This window comes from Heloderma suspectum, chromosome 1 (assembly GCF_057233095.1).
Source record: "Heloderma suspectum isolate Gila_16-S chromosome 1, 16-S_ref, whole genome shotgun sequence".
Lineage (NCBI taxonomy): Eukaryota > Metazoa > Chordata > Lepidosauria > Squamata > Helodermatidae > Heloderma > Heloderma suspectum.
In genome coordinates, this window is record NC_139458.1 from 52,022,011 (window position 1) to 52,036,818 (window position 14,808).

The following is a 14,808-nucleotide window of genomic DNA, read 5'->3' on the forward strand; positions in this document are numbered from 1 at the left end:
ATATGTTGTTTGTATATACTGTCCGTATGCCTTTATGTAAATGGTTTTTAAACTTCGTATATTGTATTTTACTGTTTTAACTTTTGTAAATTGCCCAGAGAGCTTTGGCTATGGGGCAGTGTAGAAATGTAACAACAACATTAACAACAAGTCATCATATATCAGGATGGGCAACTTGTGGCCCTCCAGATGTTTTGGCCTACAACTCCCATCAGCCCTAGCCAGCACAGCCTATGGTGAGGGATCATGGGAGTTGCAGGCCAATATATTTGGAGGGCCACAAGTTGCCCGGCCCTGCCTATATGCTGACATAAGTGCTTTGGAGAATTTGCATTTCTAGTCCTCAAACTCCTCTGATAACTCAACTCCATTCAATGTTTTGAAGACAGGATTCAGATTTCTTCCCTGCTAAATGAGTGTTTATGGTATTTAGCCTCTGTCATATTAGGTTAGTTGAGCATCACTCTATAAGCCACTACATTTTAGAATTGTTTATTTGTATTTGATTTTATCCTCCATATTATAATTTTGAGTATTCTGATGTGAATTACATGAACACAAAATTCAGCTGAAACCAATTACAGCATATCGAGTTTGTTTACATTAAGACTGGACACACACAGGTATAGTTTATTGTTTACGTCATTCTAGTAACCCATGTACATATTTTCTGTAATATATTCAAGGGATTAGGACATATTTTTATTAATCAATTAGAACATTTATAGCTCCCTTCAACCTATTTGGATTTCAGGAGGGTGTACAACTAAAATTAATGTCATAATCCAAAATAACATTGCTTTTATTCATTTCTTTTAATGTTTCCTATTCTGTTACGTTATAATTCACAAACAATTAAAAATTGTGACAACAAATACAGGACATCACAGCAGCAACATACAAATGGTCTTCATCATAAACTGGAAACATCCCTATAATGTTAGCCATCTACTATACATTGAAAGATAGCTTCTTACCCAGTGCTAATAAGTTCTTGGATACTGATGGCTTTCTTATAATCAGTGATAGCTTCTTTAATTAAACCCATTTTGCCACGAATATCAGCTCTAAGCTTATACATCAGGGCATCGTAAGGTTGAATTGACAGTGCTGTAAAAAATAGTATTTTATTAGGTGACTTTTCAGAGTAAATAATAACCATACACTAAAAACTCATCTAAAAGTACATGCGTAGTTTGCATGTAATGACTTAAGTATTATTTATTTTATTTCAATTTTAGTCTGTCTCATAGGTTTAAGAAATTAAATAGCTCAATATGAGCTTAACCCGTTACTAAAAACCCAATTAAGAGAGGTCTTGCATTGTTATGAGAAGATACTCTGGGTTGTGATTATGTGAATCTCCAGGAGGAGGATGCTCTGCAATATGACATTTGAAACCAATTAGGTAAGGAAATAAATACGTCCCATTGGCTCTCATTCAGAGATCTTTGCACACAGCAGCTAGTTGCTGTGCACAAGGATCTCACCCCATCGAACAGATGATCAGTGCTGATACCTTTGACTGATTACCTATTTGTAAGGGGGATAAAGGGGACATTACCATTAGGAATCAGTTCGCCCACCCGTGTCAAGTGATTTGATCTATCAAAGCTGACGCTGCTGACCAGCTATGCGTGACTGGTGCTGAAGCACTGTGCATACACACTTAGATGTTGGATGAGTTCACACTCCCCATCTCATGCAGCACTCTTGGGTCTGCATGCATTGCACTTCTGGATCATAGAGATAGTTTTACAAGTCTATTTTGGAGTCTTGCAATGCCTATTTAAATGAAGAAGAAAGTAAGTAAGTGACAGTAGGTATGTAGATCTCCAAGTACTAGTACCTTTTGAAATATCCTCCTCGGCTTGCTCATATTGTTGTAATGTGCTGTAGAGGTTTGCCTTGTTAAAATATATTGCTGCAGAGCAAGGAGAGAGGCAAATTGCCTTCTCAAAATCTTCTTTTGCTTCTTCAAAGTTTTTTAACAGCGTATTTGTAATAGCTCGATTCAGGAATGCAGATTCATTTCTTGGATCAAGCATCAGTGCCTTGGAATAATACTTATTTGCCTATAAAATTAATTGAATAAAAACATATACACCTTTTGAAATTATTTATTAATTTTGTTTTATAAATAACTAGTAGCTTGGAAAATACATGTACAATGACATTGTTTTAACCTGATCTTCAAGAGTATTAGTACAGTGAGCAAAGTACTTCAACAGGAAAGTTGGTTCTGTTCCACTCTCCAGTAAGTCCACTATTGACTGGGAGCTTTTCTACATGAGGCTGTTAATCACTGTATCTACTTTTGGTTTCAATGCGAGCTCTACACAAAGAGCATTTCCTTTCCTGCTTTTCCACTACATAACCTTCAGGTGGAGCACTGCTACAGTGGAATAGTGCAATACACAAGTAGAAACTACTTTCAGAAATAATACCCCATTTTCCCTATTCTAAAAAAATCCAGGAAAGGGCTCTGAAAAAACAGAAGCTAAACTGGAGGATCATGCTGCCATCCTGTAAACAACCATGAGTGCACAATAATTGCATCAAGTAGAAATTCTCTCACTCATTTATTTCTGAGAATTTTGTAGGGGTGGACGAAAGTCACTTACCTGTCCTCGAAGCTTGTTCGCGGTGGGGGGGAGGCGCTTCGCTGCTCCCCCCGCGAAGTTCAGGCCGGGGGGGGAGGCTTCCCGCCTCGCCCGGCCGAAATTCAGGCCGGGGAGGAGGCGCCTTGCCTCGCCCGGCCGCGAACTCAAAAGTTTTTTAAAAAAATGCCCCCGTGATAGGCTACGTGACGATTAACGTAGCCTATCACGGCTAGATCTGCAAAGTCAGCCGTGATAGGCTACGTTAATCGTCACGTAGCCTATCATGGGTGACTTAAAAAAAAAAAAAGCGCGTACGCAAATGGCGGCCCCCATAGGGAGCCGCCATTCGCATTCCTTATTTGGTCACTGTAGTCTACGTAAAGATTTACGTAGACTATGGCGAAAATAAGGGCAATGCAAATAGCGTTGCCCTTATTTTCGCCATAGTCTACGTAAATCTTCACGTAGACTACAGCGACCAAATAAGGAACAGGAATGGAGGCTCCCTATGGGGGCCGCCATTATCCGTACGCGCTTTTTTTTTTTAAAGTCACCCATGATAGGCTACGTGACGATTTACGTAGCCTATCACGGCTGACTTTGCAAATCTAGCCGTGATAGGCTACGTTAATCGTCACGTAGCCTATCACGGGGGCGTTTTTGTTTTTTTTTCTTTGATTGGAATGGCGGCGGCGGCAGCTGGTCGAAAGACCGGCTGCCGCTCCCGCCCCGGACGAACACCCGCCGAACCGCCAGCTGGACCCGCCGCCAGGAGGGACATTCGCCAAAGGTAAGTCCCGTCCCGGGGGGGGGGGGGGTGAGGGGCGCGGGGGGGCGCGGAGAATTTCTCCCCGAAACTTGTTCGGGCGGCCGAACACGTTGGCGCTCAGCCCCCCGAAGTTTCGGGGAGAAATTCTCTGCCATCCCTAGAATTTTGATAAATGCCATTCCCAGACAACTGCATTTCTTTGTTTTTTCTGTTGTCCAATTGTTTTAAGTATTGATTAATACACATTTTTACACTTCCACTTCAGTTGTATAACAGTCATCAGGTATGAACTGAATGTACTGCTATTGTCTCACTTGGAGCAAAGGAACAGTCTTTTCTTTTTGTTGGTGACTGTTTGTTCCACTTCTCTAGTTCAAGCAGCACCCCCCCCCCCCATGCCACTGGCATTATTTAAAAAGGAAAAAAGAACAGTGGTGAAACTGGCAAAAGTCTTCTTCCTTCTCAGTTGCAAATGTTTCCAGATTTCTAGAAAAATTGTGTGTGTGTGCGGTGAGGGGTGGAGGGGGAGGTTTATCAATTTCATTTGATTCTTTCAAAAACTATTAAAAATGTTGTGCTCCAGTACTGCTGTGTACAAATGGTCTTTTTAAAAAAGAAAAAGGAAGCAGCAGCAGTGGTGGTGGCAGGAGACAGGATGGGTGCTGGAGAAGACTGTCTTCCCTTCCAAAGGGATGCTTTCCCCTTTGCATGGGGTCTGGGGTGTGGGGAGACTAGATAACACACCATCACCACCAAACAGGATTAGCATTAGGATAATGTTGGCCCTCAAAATCAAATGTTATCTATAAGTACCCAGGCAGATTTGGTTTACTAAGTTACAGAATGATCCAGGAGTTTATTTTAATTCTCATTGTTTTCCTTGAATTTAGAACCGGAACAGTACAGGGCTGTTATTTTTATTTTATTTATTTAGGTATTTTTAGGCTGCCTTTTAGGGCAAAGCCTTCCTAAGGACACTTTCAAAAAACATAAAAATACAAAATATAATCAATACAGCTATATACCACTCATAAAATACCATCACAGAACAGTATAATCCAATATAACTAAGAAAAATGATAAAAATTAATCACTAATAATAACAGCAACAACATTAAAACTCATTAAAATGATTTCAGCTGCATTTCCAACTCCCAAACACCCCATTGGCGGCTCTGAAATACACTGCCAGCCCCTCTCCCTCTTCCTGCCCCCCCCCCGAAGGTGTGGCTGTGCTGCTGCCATTTCCCTCCCTGCACTTTGCAACAGCAGGCCAGGTAGGTAGAAGAAATCTGGACCACCTGATTTACACTGAATAAGCCAGTAACCCAACACTTGCCTCAGCACCCTAGGCTGCTTCCAAATGACACTCCTCAGCAGGCAAGGCGCGGAAGAGAGAAATAACTATAGCAGGAGGAGATGGAGAGAGGAGTATAGAGGATAGAGTAGAAGGAAGGTGGGTAGGTGGAGAAAGGAAAATAAAGGGGAGGGGAGGACAGGTGGCAGACCCAGAGTGGGTGAAAGGGGAAAGAAGAACAATGAGATAAAGAAGGGGAAAGTGGTGTTCAGTATTTCTGGAGCTAATAAGTTGGATAAAGGTAAACAGAAACATATCAATAAGCCGAATCCCAAACCCATTCCACTGAACTCTGGTTAGTTCCAGGATTATTTGAAAATAGTTATTCCCCACCAACTCAAAAAAACTATCCTTCCAGTCTTTCTCATATGACAATTTATTTATTTATTAAATGTATTAATCGCCCATCTGGCTGGTCACCCAGCCACTCTGGATGACGTACAAGTATATAATAAAACAGTTTAAAACAATACAATTCTATAATAAAAAACATTTTCTAAAATACCCTAACCCACCCCAAATGCCTGCCTGAACAACCACGTTTTTAATGCATGGCAGAAGCTCATTAAAGAGGGGGCATGGCAGAGTTCCCTAGGAAGGGAGTTCCACAGAGTGGGGGCCACCACAGAAAAGGCCCTCTCCCTCATCCCCACCAGTCTAGCTGTCCTGGCTGATGGGACAGAGAGAAGGCCATCCGAGGCTGATCTTGTTAAGCGGCCTGTCAGGTGTTCCTGGAGGCGCTCCTTAAGATAGGCTGGGCCGGAACCATATAGGGTTTTAAAGGTCAAAACCAACACCTTGAATTTGGCCCGGAAACAACTGGTAACCAGTGCAACTCCTTCAGCACGGGAGTGATGTGATCTTGCCGGCGGCTGCCTTTAATCAGGCGAGCCGCCACGTTCTGTACCAGCTGCAGCTTCCGAACCGTCTTCAAGGGTAACCCCATGTAGAGCACATTACAGTAGTCTAAACGAGAGGAGACCAGGGCATGTACTACCGATGGCAGCAAATGGTCGGGAAGGAAGGGGCGCAGCCACCGTATCAGGTGGAGTTGATACAGCACTGTCCAGCTCACAGCTGACACCTGAGCCTCCATGGACAGCTGGGAATCCAAAATGACCCCCAGGCTGCGGACCTGGTCTTTCAAGGGTAGCCGTACCCCATTCAACACCAGGTCAACATCCCCCAGCCTCCTCTTGTCTCCCACCAAAAGTACCTCAGTCTTGTCAGGGTTCAGCTTCAGCTTATTCCTCTCCATCCAGCCACTCACCATCTCCAGACATCTGGACAGGGATTCTACGGCCAACCTTGGTGAAGATTTGAACAAGAGGCAGAGCTGCGTGTCATCTGCATTGTCAGGGTGGACACTGAGCCCATAGAATCCCAGAGTAGTTCTGATTCTGAGGAAGAGCAGTCGCTCCTGGGAGAGGAGCGCGCTCCTCTTTCCCAGGACCAACAGCTGATGGAGATTCCTCCCACCAGCATTCCTAGTTTAGTTAGCAGTCCAGGGAGTGACCAAGCACAGATAGCAGACTTGGTGGATGCGCAATGCAGACGCAGAGATCGGCGCCAGATGGAGGGCGCAGAAAGGAGGTGTAATGCCAGGTTGGCGTGCAAACAACGGCTGCGCCCAGAGGATCCAAGGGAAAAGGGGAGGGACTCTCCCTAGTCCTTAAGTTCAGGGGTCTGCCAGTAATTCCCTTTCAAACGGGGACCAACAGTTCCAACTTAGGGCATAGGTACTGTGCTGCTCAGATCTAGCTGCAATCGGTATAGTTGTTAAGTTGTAAAAGAAGAATAAAGCTTGGAAAGGAATTCCTTTGTCTGTGTCTGGACTTGGCTACTGGATTAGACTGAGAGAGCCCTCCAAGGAGCCCTTGACATGCATATTGATGACACCGCACCCCAAACCTCCTGATGATAGCCCCCAGCAGCTTCACATAGATGTTAAATAGCATCGGGGAGAGGATGGAACCCTGTGGCACCCCACAAGTGAGTGGCCACAGGTCTGAAACCTCCTCTCCCAGTGCAACCCTCTGGTACCTGCTGGAGAGGAAGGACTGGAACCACCGCAATACGGTGTCTCCAAGGCCCAACCCCTCCAGGCGGTCCAGGAGAATACAATGGTCAACGGTATCAAAAGCCGCTGAGAGGTCGAGGAGAACAAGGAAGGAGCATTCACCCCTATCCAGAGCCTTCCTCATATCATCCACCAAGGCGACCAAGGCCGTTTCTGCCCCATGCCCAAGCCTGAAGCCCGACTGAAATGGGTCTAGATAATTGGCTTCTTCCAAGTGTGCCTTCAACTGCATCACCACCACCCGCTCAATCACCTTGCCCCAAAATGGCAGATTCGAGACTGGTGAAAGTTGTTCAGAACTTGGGGATCCAAGGAGGACTTCTTTAAGAGTGGTCTTATCACTGCCTCCTTGAGGGCTGATGGCATCACTCCCTCCTCAAGAGAGGCATTCACCACTGCCCTGATCCCCTCACCCAATTTCTCTCTGCAGCCCATAATGAGCCAAGATGGGCAAGGATCAAGTAAGCAGGTGGTCGGCCTTACAGATGAAAGCACCTTGTCCACTTCATCAGAAGGAAGAAGCTGGAACCGATCCCACAAAACCGGTTTGCCACAGGCTGCCTCTTGCTCACTAACTGTATCCACAGCGTGCAGAGTAACACACCTAATCCGATCAATTTTATCTGCAAAGTGCCTTGCCAAGGCCTCACAGGAGGCCTTAGAATGCTCCAGTGGTTCCGGAGCCACTGGACCGACCAGGCTCCGGACCACTTGGAACAGCCTCCTGGGACAGCACTCTGCAGACACGATAGAGGCAGCATAATATTCCTTTTTTGCTGCCTTCACCGCCACGTGATAGGCTGAAGATACAGCTCTAGCCCGTGTCTGATCATCTTTGCAGCAAGACTTCTGCCATCGGCACTCTAGCCATTTCACCTCCTGTTTCAGAGCTCGTAACTGCAGATGGAACCATGGTGCAGTCCAAGCCCTGTTCAGGGGGAGAGGGTGTTTCGGAGTCACCCAATCTAATGCCCCAGTGATTGCAGCATTCCAGCCACGCACCAGGGTCTTGACCGAGTGGCCATTGGTGTGCTCCAGAGAATCCCCAAGCGTGTTCAGGAATCTATTCGGATCCATAAGACGCCTGGGGCGGACCATTTTAATGGGTCCTCCACCCTTGCGGAGGGGTTGTGGAACCGAGAAGTCTAACATCACCAGATAGTGATCTGACCATGACAAGGGGGTGATGGATATACCCCTGATTTCCAGATCACTCGCCGCTTCTCCAGAAACAAACACAAGGTCTAGTGCATGACCGGCTACATGGGTGGGCCCAGTCAGAATATGGTGCAGCCTCTGAATGTACGTTGAAGTCCCCCAACACCAATAAGTTAGGGGACTGTACACGCACATCAGAGTCCACCTCAAGCACCTCGGCCAGGGAGTCAGTTGTGCAGCGGGGTGGACGGTACACGAGCAGAATCCCCAGACTGCCCTTCGGGCCCAACCTCCAGTACATGCATTCAGCAACCTTGGTCTCCCGGAGAGGGGGTCTGCTGAAGACCAAGGACTCTCAGTAGATAACAGCGACTCCCCCTCCCCGATCCCCAGCCCTCGGCTGCTCTGCATACGAAAATCCAGCTGGACACATGGCCACCAGAGTTGGAGTAGTGGCCTCAGCCAGCCAGGTCTCTGTAATACATGCCAGGTCTGCACCCCCATTCAGGATCATGTCGTGGATGAAGGATGTTTTCTGGGTAACAGACCTGGCATCGCAGAGCAGCAAACGAAGGCCTGAAGATGGAGACAATAGAAATTGCTTATATTTCCTCCCCCGCACTTTCCCTTATGAGGGACCGGGCAGCAGCTGCTCCTTCACATTCGCTGCCAACTTCCTTATTCTCCCTCTCGCACTCCAACACTTGCTTCTTTCCTTGCACGTGGAGCTTGCTGAATGTCTGTCTGTGTGTGGCAGTGGGGAAATACATCAACGGTACAATTCTATTTATGTTTACTCAGAAGTAATTCCCACTGCATTCAGTGCGGTTTACTTCCATGAAAATGTGCATAGGATTTCAGCCAAAACCAGTCTTGCCCAACCTAGTGCCATCCAGATGTTTTGGACTACAACTCCCAGTATCCTGATCACTGAGGTCCAAAACATTAAAGTCAGTTTTGCATTTGATTATTCTGTGTTAATTTTAGTAGTAAGCGAAAGTGGCTCTCACATTGAAATTTCTTTTGCCCAAGTGGCTCCCACTTGAAAAATAGTAGGATCTAGCATAATCTTCTTCACTGCCCTCTACCCCAAGATTTGTACAGAGTGATCTTTCTGTTCAGCCTAGAAGAGAAGGCTGTAGATCATCTATCTCTGAGCTTAAAGACTGAAATATTTTACTAAGAATTGCGGTGCATATTTTTAACAGAGGCAAATGTGCCTAGCTAAAATCATAGTTACCCCCAAGGAAAAGCATTCAATAAAGTTTGTGAGTGTACACTCCAGTACAGACCTGTGAGAACTGCCTGTTAAGAAAGTAGATATTTGCTGCATTGAAATATGCCAAAGCATAGCTGGGGTCAATGCTGATAGCCTGCTGATAGTCTTTCATGGCACAGTTTAAAAATCCCATAAACTGGTTAATGACACCTCGATTTGTAAGCAATTCTGCATTGGTAGTTATCTGAAATATATTCAGAAAAATATGTTTGCAAGAATAAAATTAATAAAGAAAATATTTGATAGAAACAACAAATCTATCAATCTGGATAGCTTCAAGTATAGCCTAAACAGAGAGATTCTTACGCACAGCAAGACACTGAATGTAGAGTTTTCATTTCCCCTCTTCTACATTTTTTTGTATGCATGAGAATGAACTTAGAACAGCAATGTACATTTGGAAATGTATCGTTATGCCCAGAGAGTACTTGTTGGATGGGGAATGAGTGGAAGTTGGAGAGGAAAGTGAAGGATTTGCGGATTCATGACTGAGAGAGGGATGGTGTGTGTGCGTATGCGTGCAGGACATATGGAAAACGATGGGAAGAGAAGAAAGAGTGTAAATTTGAAGCAATGAAGGATCCTCTTCAATCCTGGCTAATAACAGAGCAAATATTTACCTTTAGTGCAGCATTTGTATCTTGAAAGGCAGCAAAATTATCACCCATCTGAAGACAGACTACAGCTCGCCCATCATAAGCTAAGTGACATTTGGGATCAATAAGAATGGCTGCTGTAAACTGGGCCCAAGCTTTCTGAAACTTTCCAAGAGCCTAAAATAATGAACATAATCATTAACAATATGAGATATAGTAATAGGTTCTTCTCCCGGAGCCCCAACCAAAGGAAGTGAGGTGAGCGGCTACTAAGAAGAGGGCTGTTTCTGCTGTGACACACCAGTTGTGGAATGAGCTTCCCAGAGAGGTTTGCCTGATGCATACATTCTGTTCATTTCAACACCAGGTGAAGAGCTTTTTATTCTCCCAAGGCATTTTAGCATTACAGTTTGTTTTATATCTGGTACTGTGTTTTAAATGTTTGCACTGCAGCTAGCTCCTGTTTAGACATAATTTTTATATTGTAGTTTTAAACTTATCATCTGTATTTTATTATCTTGTAAATTATGGTTTTAATTGTTGTGATCTGCCCAGAGAGCTTCAGCTATTGGGCAGTATAAAAATGTAATGGGTGGGTAGATAGATAGATGGCTTCATCTCTTAAAGATCTGTCTACTACAGGGGTGTTGAATCTCAGCCCTGTGGGCCAAATCCAGCCCAACTGGGGTTCCAATCCAGCCCTCCAAAGTTCCCAGATCTCTATGCTCCCTTCCCTTGGATCCCTCCTTTCTCCCACCAGTGCCTGTTGAGTGGTTTTGTGGTCTCTTCTCATTAAAAGGTTGAAATGAGTCTCTCAAGGCTTAGTTACTGGCAATAAAGGTTGCTTACCTGTAACTGTAGTTCTTCGACTGGTCATCTGTGCATTCACATATATGGGCTCATGCTCCAGCCTCTATTCAGGAAAAATATGTAGCTAAGGAATGTTTTTGGTGGGAGCCCTCTCCCATCATCCCACTGCACGTGTCTGAATGGGTTCCCGCCTATCTCCTCAGTTGAGACTGCAAAAATAGTCTCGGATCTGAGGGTCCCTCAGTATCAACATCGAAGAGATATTGACACCGAAGAGGGGACGGTGGGTTGGTTGTGTGAATGTACAGATGACCACCTGAAGAACTACAGTTACAGTAGTTCTGCCTTTCTTCTTCGTGGTCTCTGTGCATCACACATAAGGACGATTGACAAGCCAACTTACCGGAAGAGGTTAGGTGTCTTACTGTAGCATGGACAAGAGCACTGGCCAAAGGACAACCTTGTCTTTGTGAAAAACTGTAAATGGGGCATCAATATGGAGAGCACACAGTTCACATGCTCTCCTAGATGATGTGATAGCCACTAGGAAAGCCACTTTCCATGATAGTAAACAGAAGTCAACAGTAGCCAGAGGCTCAAAAGGTTTTGACATCAGAGTTTGCAACACAAGCAAACGATTCCACTGTGGAGCTAAGTCCTCCACAGGCAGGACCATGTTCCACAACCCACACAAAAATTGCTTGGTGAGAGGATGGTTGAATACTGAAAAGCCCTGTACTTGTCCCCTCATAACTGAGACAGCTGCAGCATAAACTCTGATAGAGGAATATTTAAGACTTTTCCCAAACAAATGATGAAGGAATGACAGAATATCTGAGACTGAACTGGAGAAAGGATGAAAGCCTTTAGGAGCGGCAAATCTCTCAAACATTGTCAATTTACTATGATACAACCGTCGGGTAGCTGGCTTCCTTGCGGCATCCAACACCACTGTACCTGTAATGATATGGACCTTCAGTCCTCTTCTATTGAATCCTTCATGCTGTCAACTTCAGCGAGTCCAGGTCCAGATCCCTGATCTGTCCTTGATCCCGAGAGATTAGATTCTGCAGGAGTGGAAGACGAAGAAAATTTCCTTTGGCCATGTCGGTGTCATGTTCCTTCGTCCTCTCCTTTTGTAATCAACACACTCCAGGAAACAAGGCTTCGAGCTACACTACTTTATTAGCTAAGGACCAGCTTCTTTACCCCCTTCATGGATCACTGCCTTGTTGTGGCGAAGGGGCTTGCGTAACTCAGTGAAGCCATAAGCTATGCCGTGCAGGGCCACCCAAGATGGATAGGTCATGGCAGAGAGTTCTGACAAAATGTGGTCCACTGAAGAAGGAAATGGCAACCCACTCCAGTATTCTTGCCAAGAAAACCCCATGGAATGTATCACAAGGCTAAAAGAGATGACGCCGGAAGATGAGCCCCTCAGGTCGGAAGGTGCCCAATATACTACTGGGGAAGAGCAGAGGGAATTTCAAAGTAGCGCCAGAAAGAGTGAAGCGGCTGGGCCAAAGCCGAAAGGACACTCAGCTGTGGATGTGTCTGGCGGTGAAAAGAAAATCCGATGTTGTAAAGAACAATATTGTTTAGGAACCTGGAATGTCAGATCAATGAATCAAGGTAAGCTGGAGGTGGTCAAACATGAGATGGCAAGACTGAACATCGACATCTTGGGAATCAGAGAACTAAAATGGACAAGCATGGGCGAATTTAATTCAGGTGACCATCATATCTACTATTGTGGACAAGAATCCCTTAGAAGAAATGGAGTAGCACTCATAGTCAACAAAAGGGTGGGAAAAGCAGTACTGGGGTACAATCTTAAAAACAACAGAATGATCTCAGTACGAATCCAAGGCAAACCAGTCAACATCACAGTAATTCAAGTCTATGTCCCAACCACTGAGGCCCAAGAAGCTGAGGTTGATCGGTTCTATGAAGACCTACAACACCTTCTAGAACTAACACCACAAAAATATGTCCTCTTCATCATAGGGGATTGGAATGCCAAAGTAGGAAGTCAAGAAATCACCGGGATAACAGGCAAGCATGGCCTTGGTGTACAAAATGAAGCAGGACAAAGGCTAAAAGAGTTTTGCCAAGAGAACACACTGATCATAGCAAACACGCTTTTCCAACAGCACAAGAGGCGACTCTACACATGGACATCACCAAATGGTCAAAATCGAAATCAGATTGATTATGTCTTTTGCAGCCAAAGATGGAGAAGCTCTATACAGTCAGTAAAATCAAGACTTGGAGCTGACTGTGGCTCAGATCATAAGCTTCTTGTTGCAAAATTTCGGCTTAAAGTGAAGAATGTAGGGAAAACCACTAAACCATTCAGGTATGACCTAAATCATATCCCTTATGAATATACAGTGGAGGTGAGGAATAGATTTAAGGGATTAGACCTGATAGAGCGCCTGAGGAACTATGGACGGAGGTCCGTAACATTGTTCAGGAGGCAGCAATAGGGATGTACGAAAGTGACTTACCTTTCTGCGGATTATGTTGATGGTGGGGGGGAGGCGTTCCGTCCCTCCCCCCGGAATCCTGGCCCGGGGGGAGGCGCTCTGTTCCTCCCCTCCGGAATCCTGGCCGGCCAGCTGTGCTCTGCTGCGATTCTGCGGAGCCGCCGGCCGGCTCCGCCAGCAGCCGGACATCCAGCCGCTGGCTAGCAGGGACGCAAATGGCGGCGGCCATAGCCGCCGCCACTTGTGTCCCTGCAGTCAGCTGTGATAGGCTACATAAATGTTTACGTAGCCTATCACGGCTGATTTAAAAAAAAAACAACGCCATGGCCACCGCCATTTGCGTTCTTTATTTTGGCACATCTTAATCTACGTAAACATTTACGTAGACTAAGACGGCGAAAATAAGGGGAACGCAAATAGCGTAGATGCTACGCTATTTGCATTCCCCTTATTTTCGCCATCTTCTTTCGTGCACAGAGTCCATGAAGAAGAAATGCTTTAAGTTAAAATATGCCGGTATTTTTGCCCCTGCCCTTTGCCTTTGGCTCTGCTCTCTTTTGTCTTCAGCCCCGCCCCACCACTAGAAAGCAGCTCCCAAAAGCTACTCAAAAACTGAATTTGGCCCTCAGGCTGAAAGAGATTCAACACTCCTGGCCTACAGTAACAACCTGCAAAGAAGACAACATACCTTATGAGGGGAGTAACATGTGCGTTCCAGTAATCCTCCCTAAATTTTGGCACAGAAGTGACTCTGGGCATGATAAATCAAGCATGAATGGGCATTCAAAAGCCTGATCTCAATGTCTGAGGCTGCATACATCTGGGATTATGGGTAAAAATGGCCAAATCCAGCATTTCTTGTTTTAGGAACTAAACACTGCCAAGGGAACATCATCAGATGTTTTCCTGATTGTGTAAATTGAGGTGCTGTAAGGATTCTTGCGAAGACAATATGAGTTCAGAGAAGCCAAGTGGATGAGCTAATTTTGAAAAACCTTGAACTAAATTATATGGGACATGATTTTGCCATATTCAGATTTTAGTGAAGTAGAATACATTTTACAATTTTATCAAGATAGTTTGATCTTATCTAGCAAAACCAGAAGTGTTAACAGGATCATTACCCATTATACAGTAGAGCAAGGCAAAACGCACACAATACATGTCTACTCAGATATAAACCCCACTAATTTTAAGGAAGCTTACTCCCAGGTAAGTGCGTATAGGATTGCAGCGTAAATGGCTTCAATCTCTCTCTCTTTCTCTCCCCCTACTAACACTGACCACACACCCCAGAGTGAGAGATTCCCACCCTAAACTATTCGCCCCAACTTTTACTGATGTTCCCCAGCAACAGTTAGGGAGGGAATTGACGGGGGTGGTGTCAATCTTCCTCACCAGCACCACACCCACACACACATAGGTGGGGTTTGGGGGTTTTTGTTTGCAAGCCTTTAAGGTCTGTACTAACAGTAGAGAACTTCAACTTGTCTGGGCACCTCCCCTGAAGTTCTCATTCATGGTGTTTCTTGGAAGGATGGGTCACAATAGCTATATGATGCTGTTACAGACTTGTGAAGACTGACAACAGTCATTTGTAAGTCTTCAGTCAAATCTTATGCAGTCTTATACAGAAGCACTGCATAAATATGAATTAGTTGGAGTGA

The 14,808-nt window shown here is 45.0% G+C and overlaps 1 protein-coding gene across 1 annotated transcript in view; it reads right to left on the reverse strand.

Annotated features, from left to right (window-relative positions):
* Nucleotides 1-483: 483 nt before the first annotated feature.
* The window catches only part of TTC6 (tetratricopeptide repeat domain 6), a 170,511-nt gene continuing 156,186 nt past the window's right edge, over nt 484-14,808 (reverse strand). The window contains exons 37-40 of the mRNA XM_084827146.1: nt 9,867-10,019; nt 9,260-9,430; nt 1,850-2,075; nt 484-1,110 (exon numbers count right to left, since the gene is read on the reverse strand). Of these exons, the coding sequence (XP_084683272.1) occupies nt 974-1,110; nt 1,850-2,075; nt 9,260-9,430; nt 9,867-10,019 (687 nt within the window). The 3' untranslated portion in view covers nt 484-973. The remainder of the gene's footprint in view (nt 1,111-1,849; nt 2,076-9,259; nt 9,431-9,866; nt 10,020-14,808) is intronic.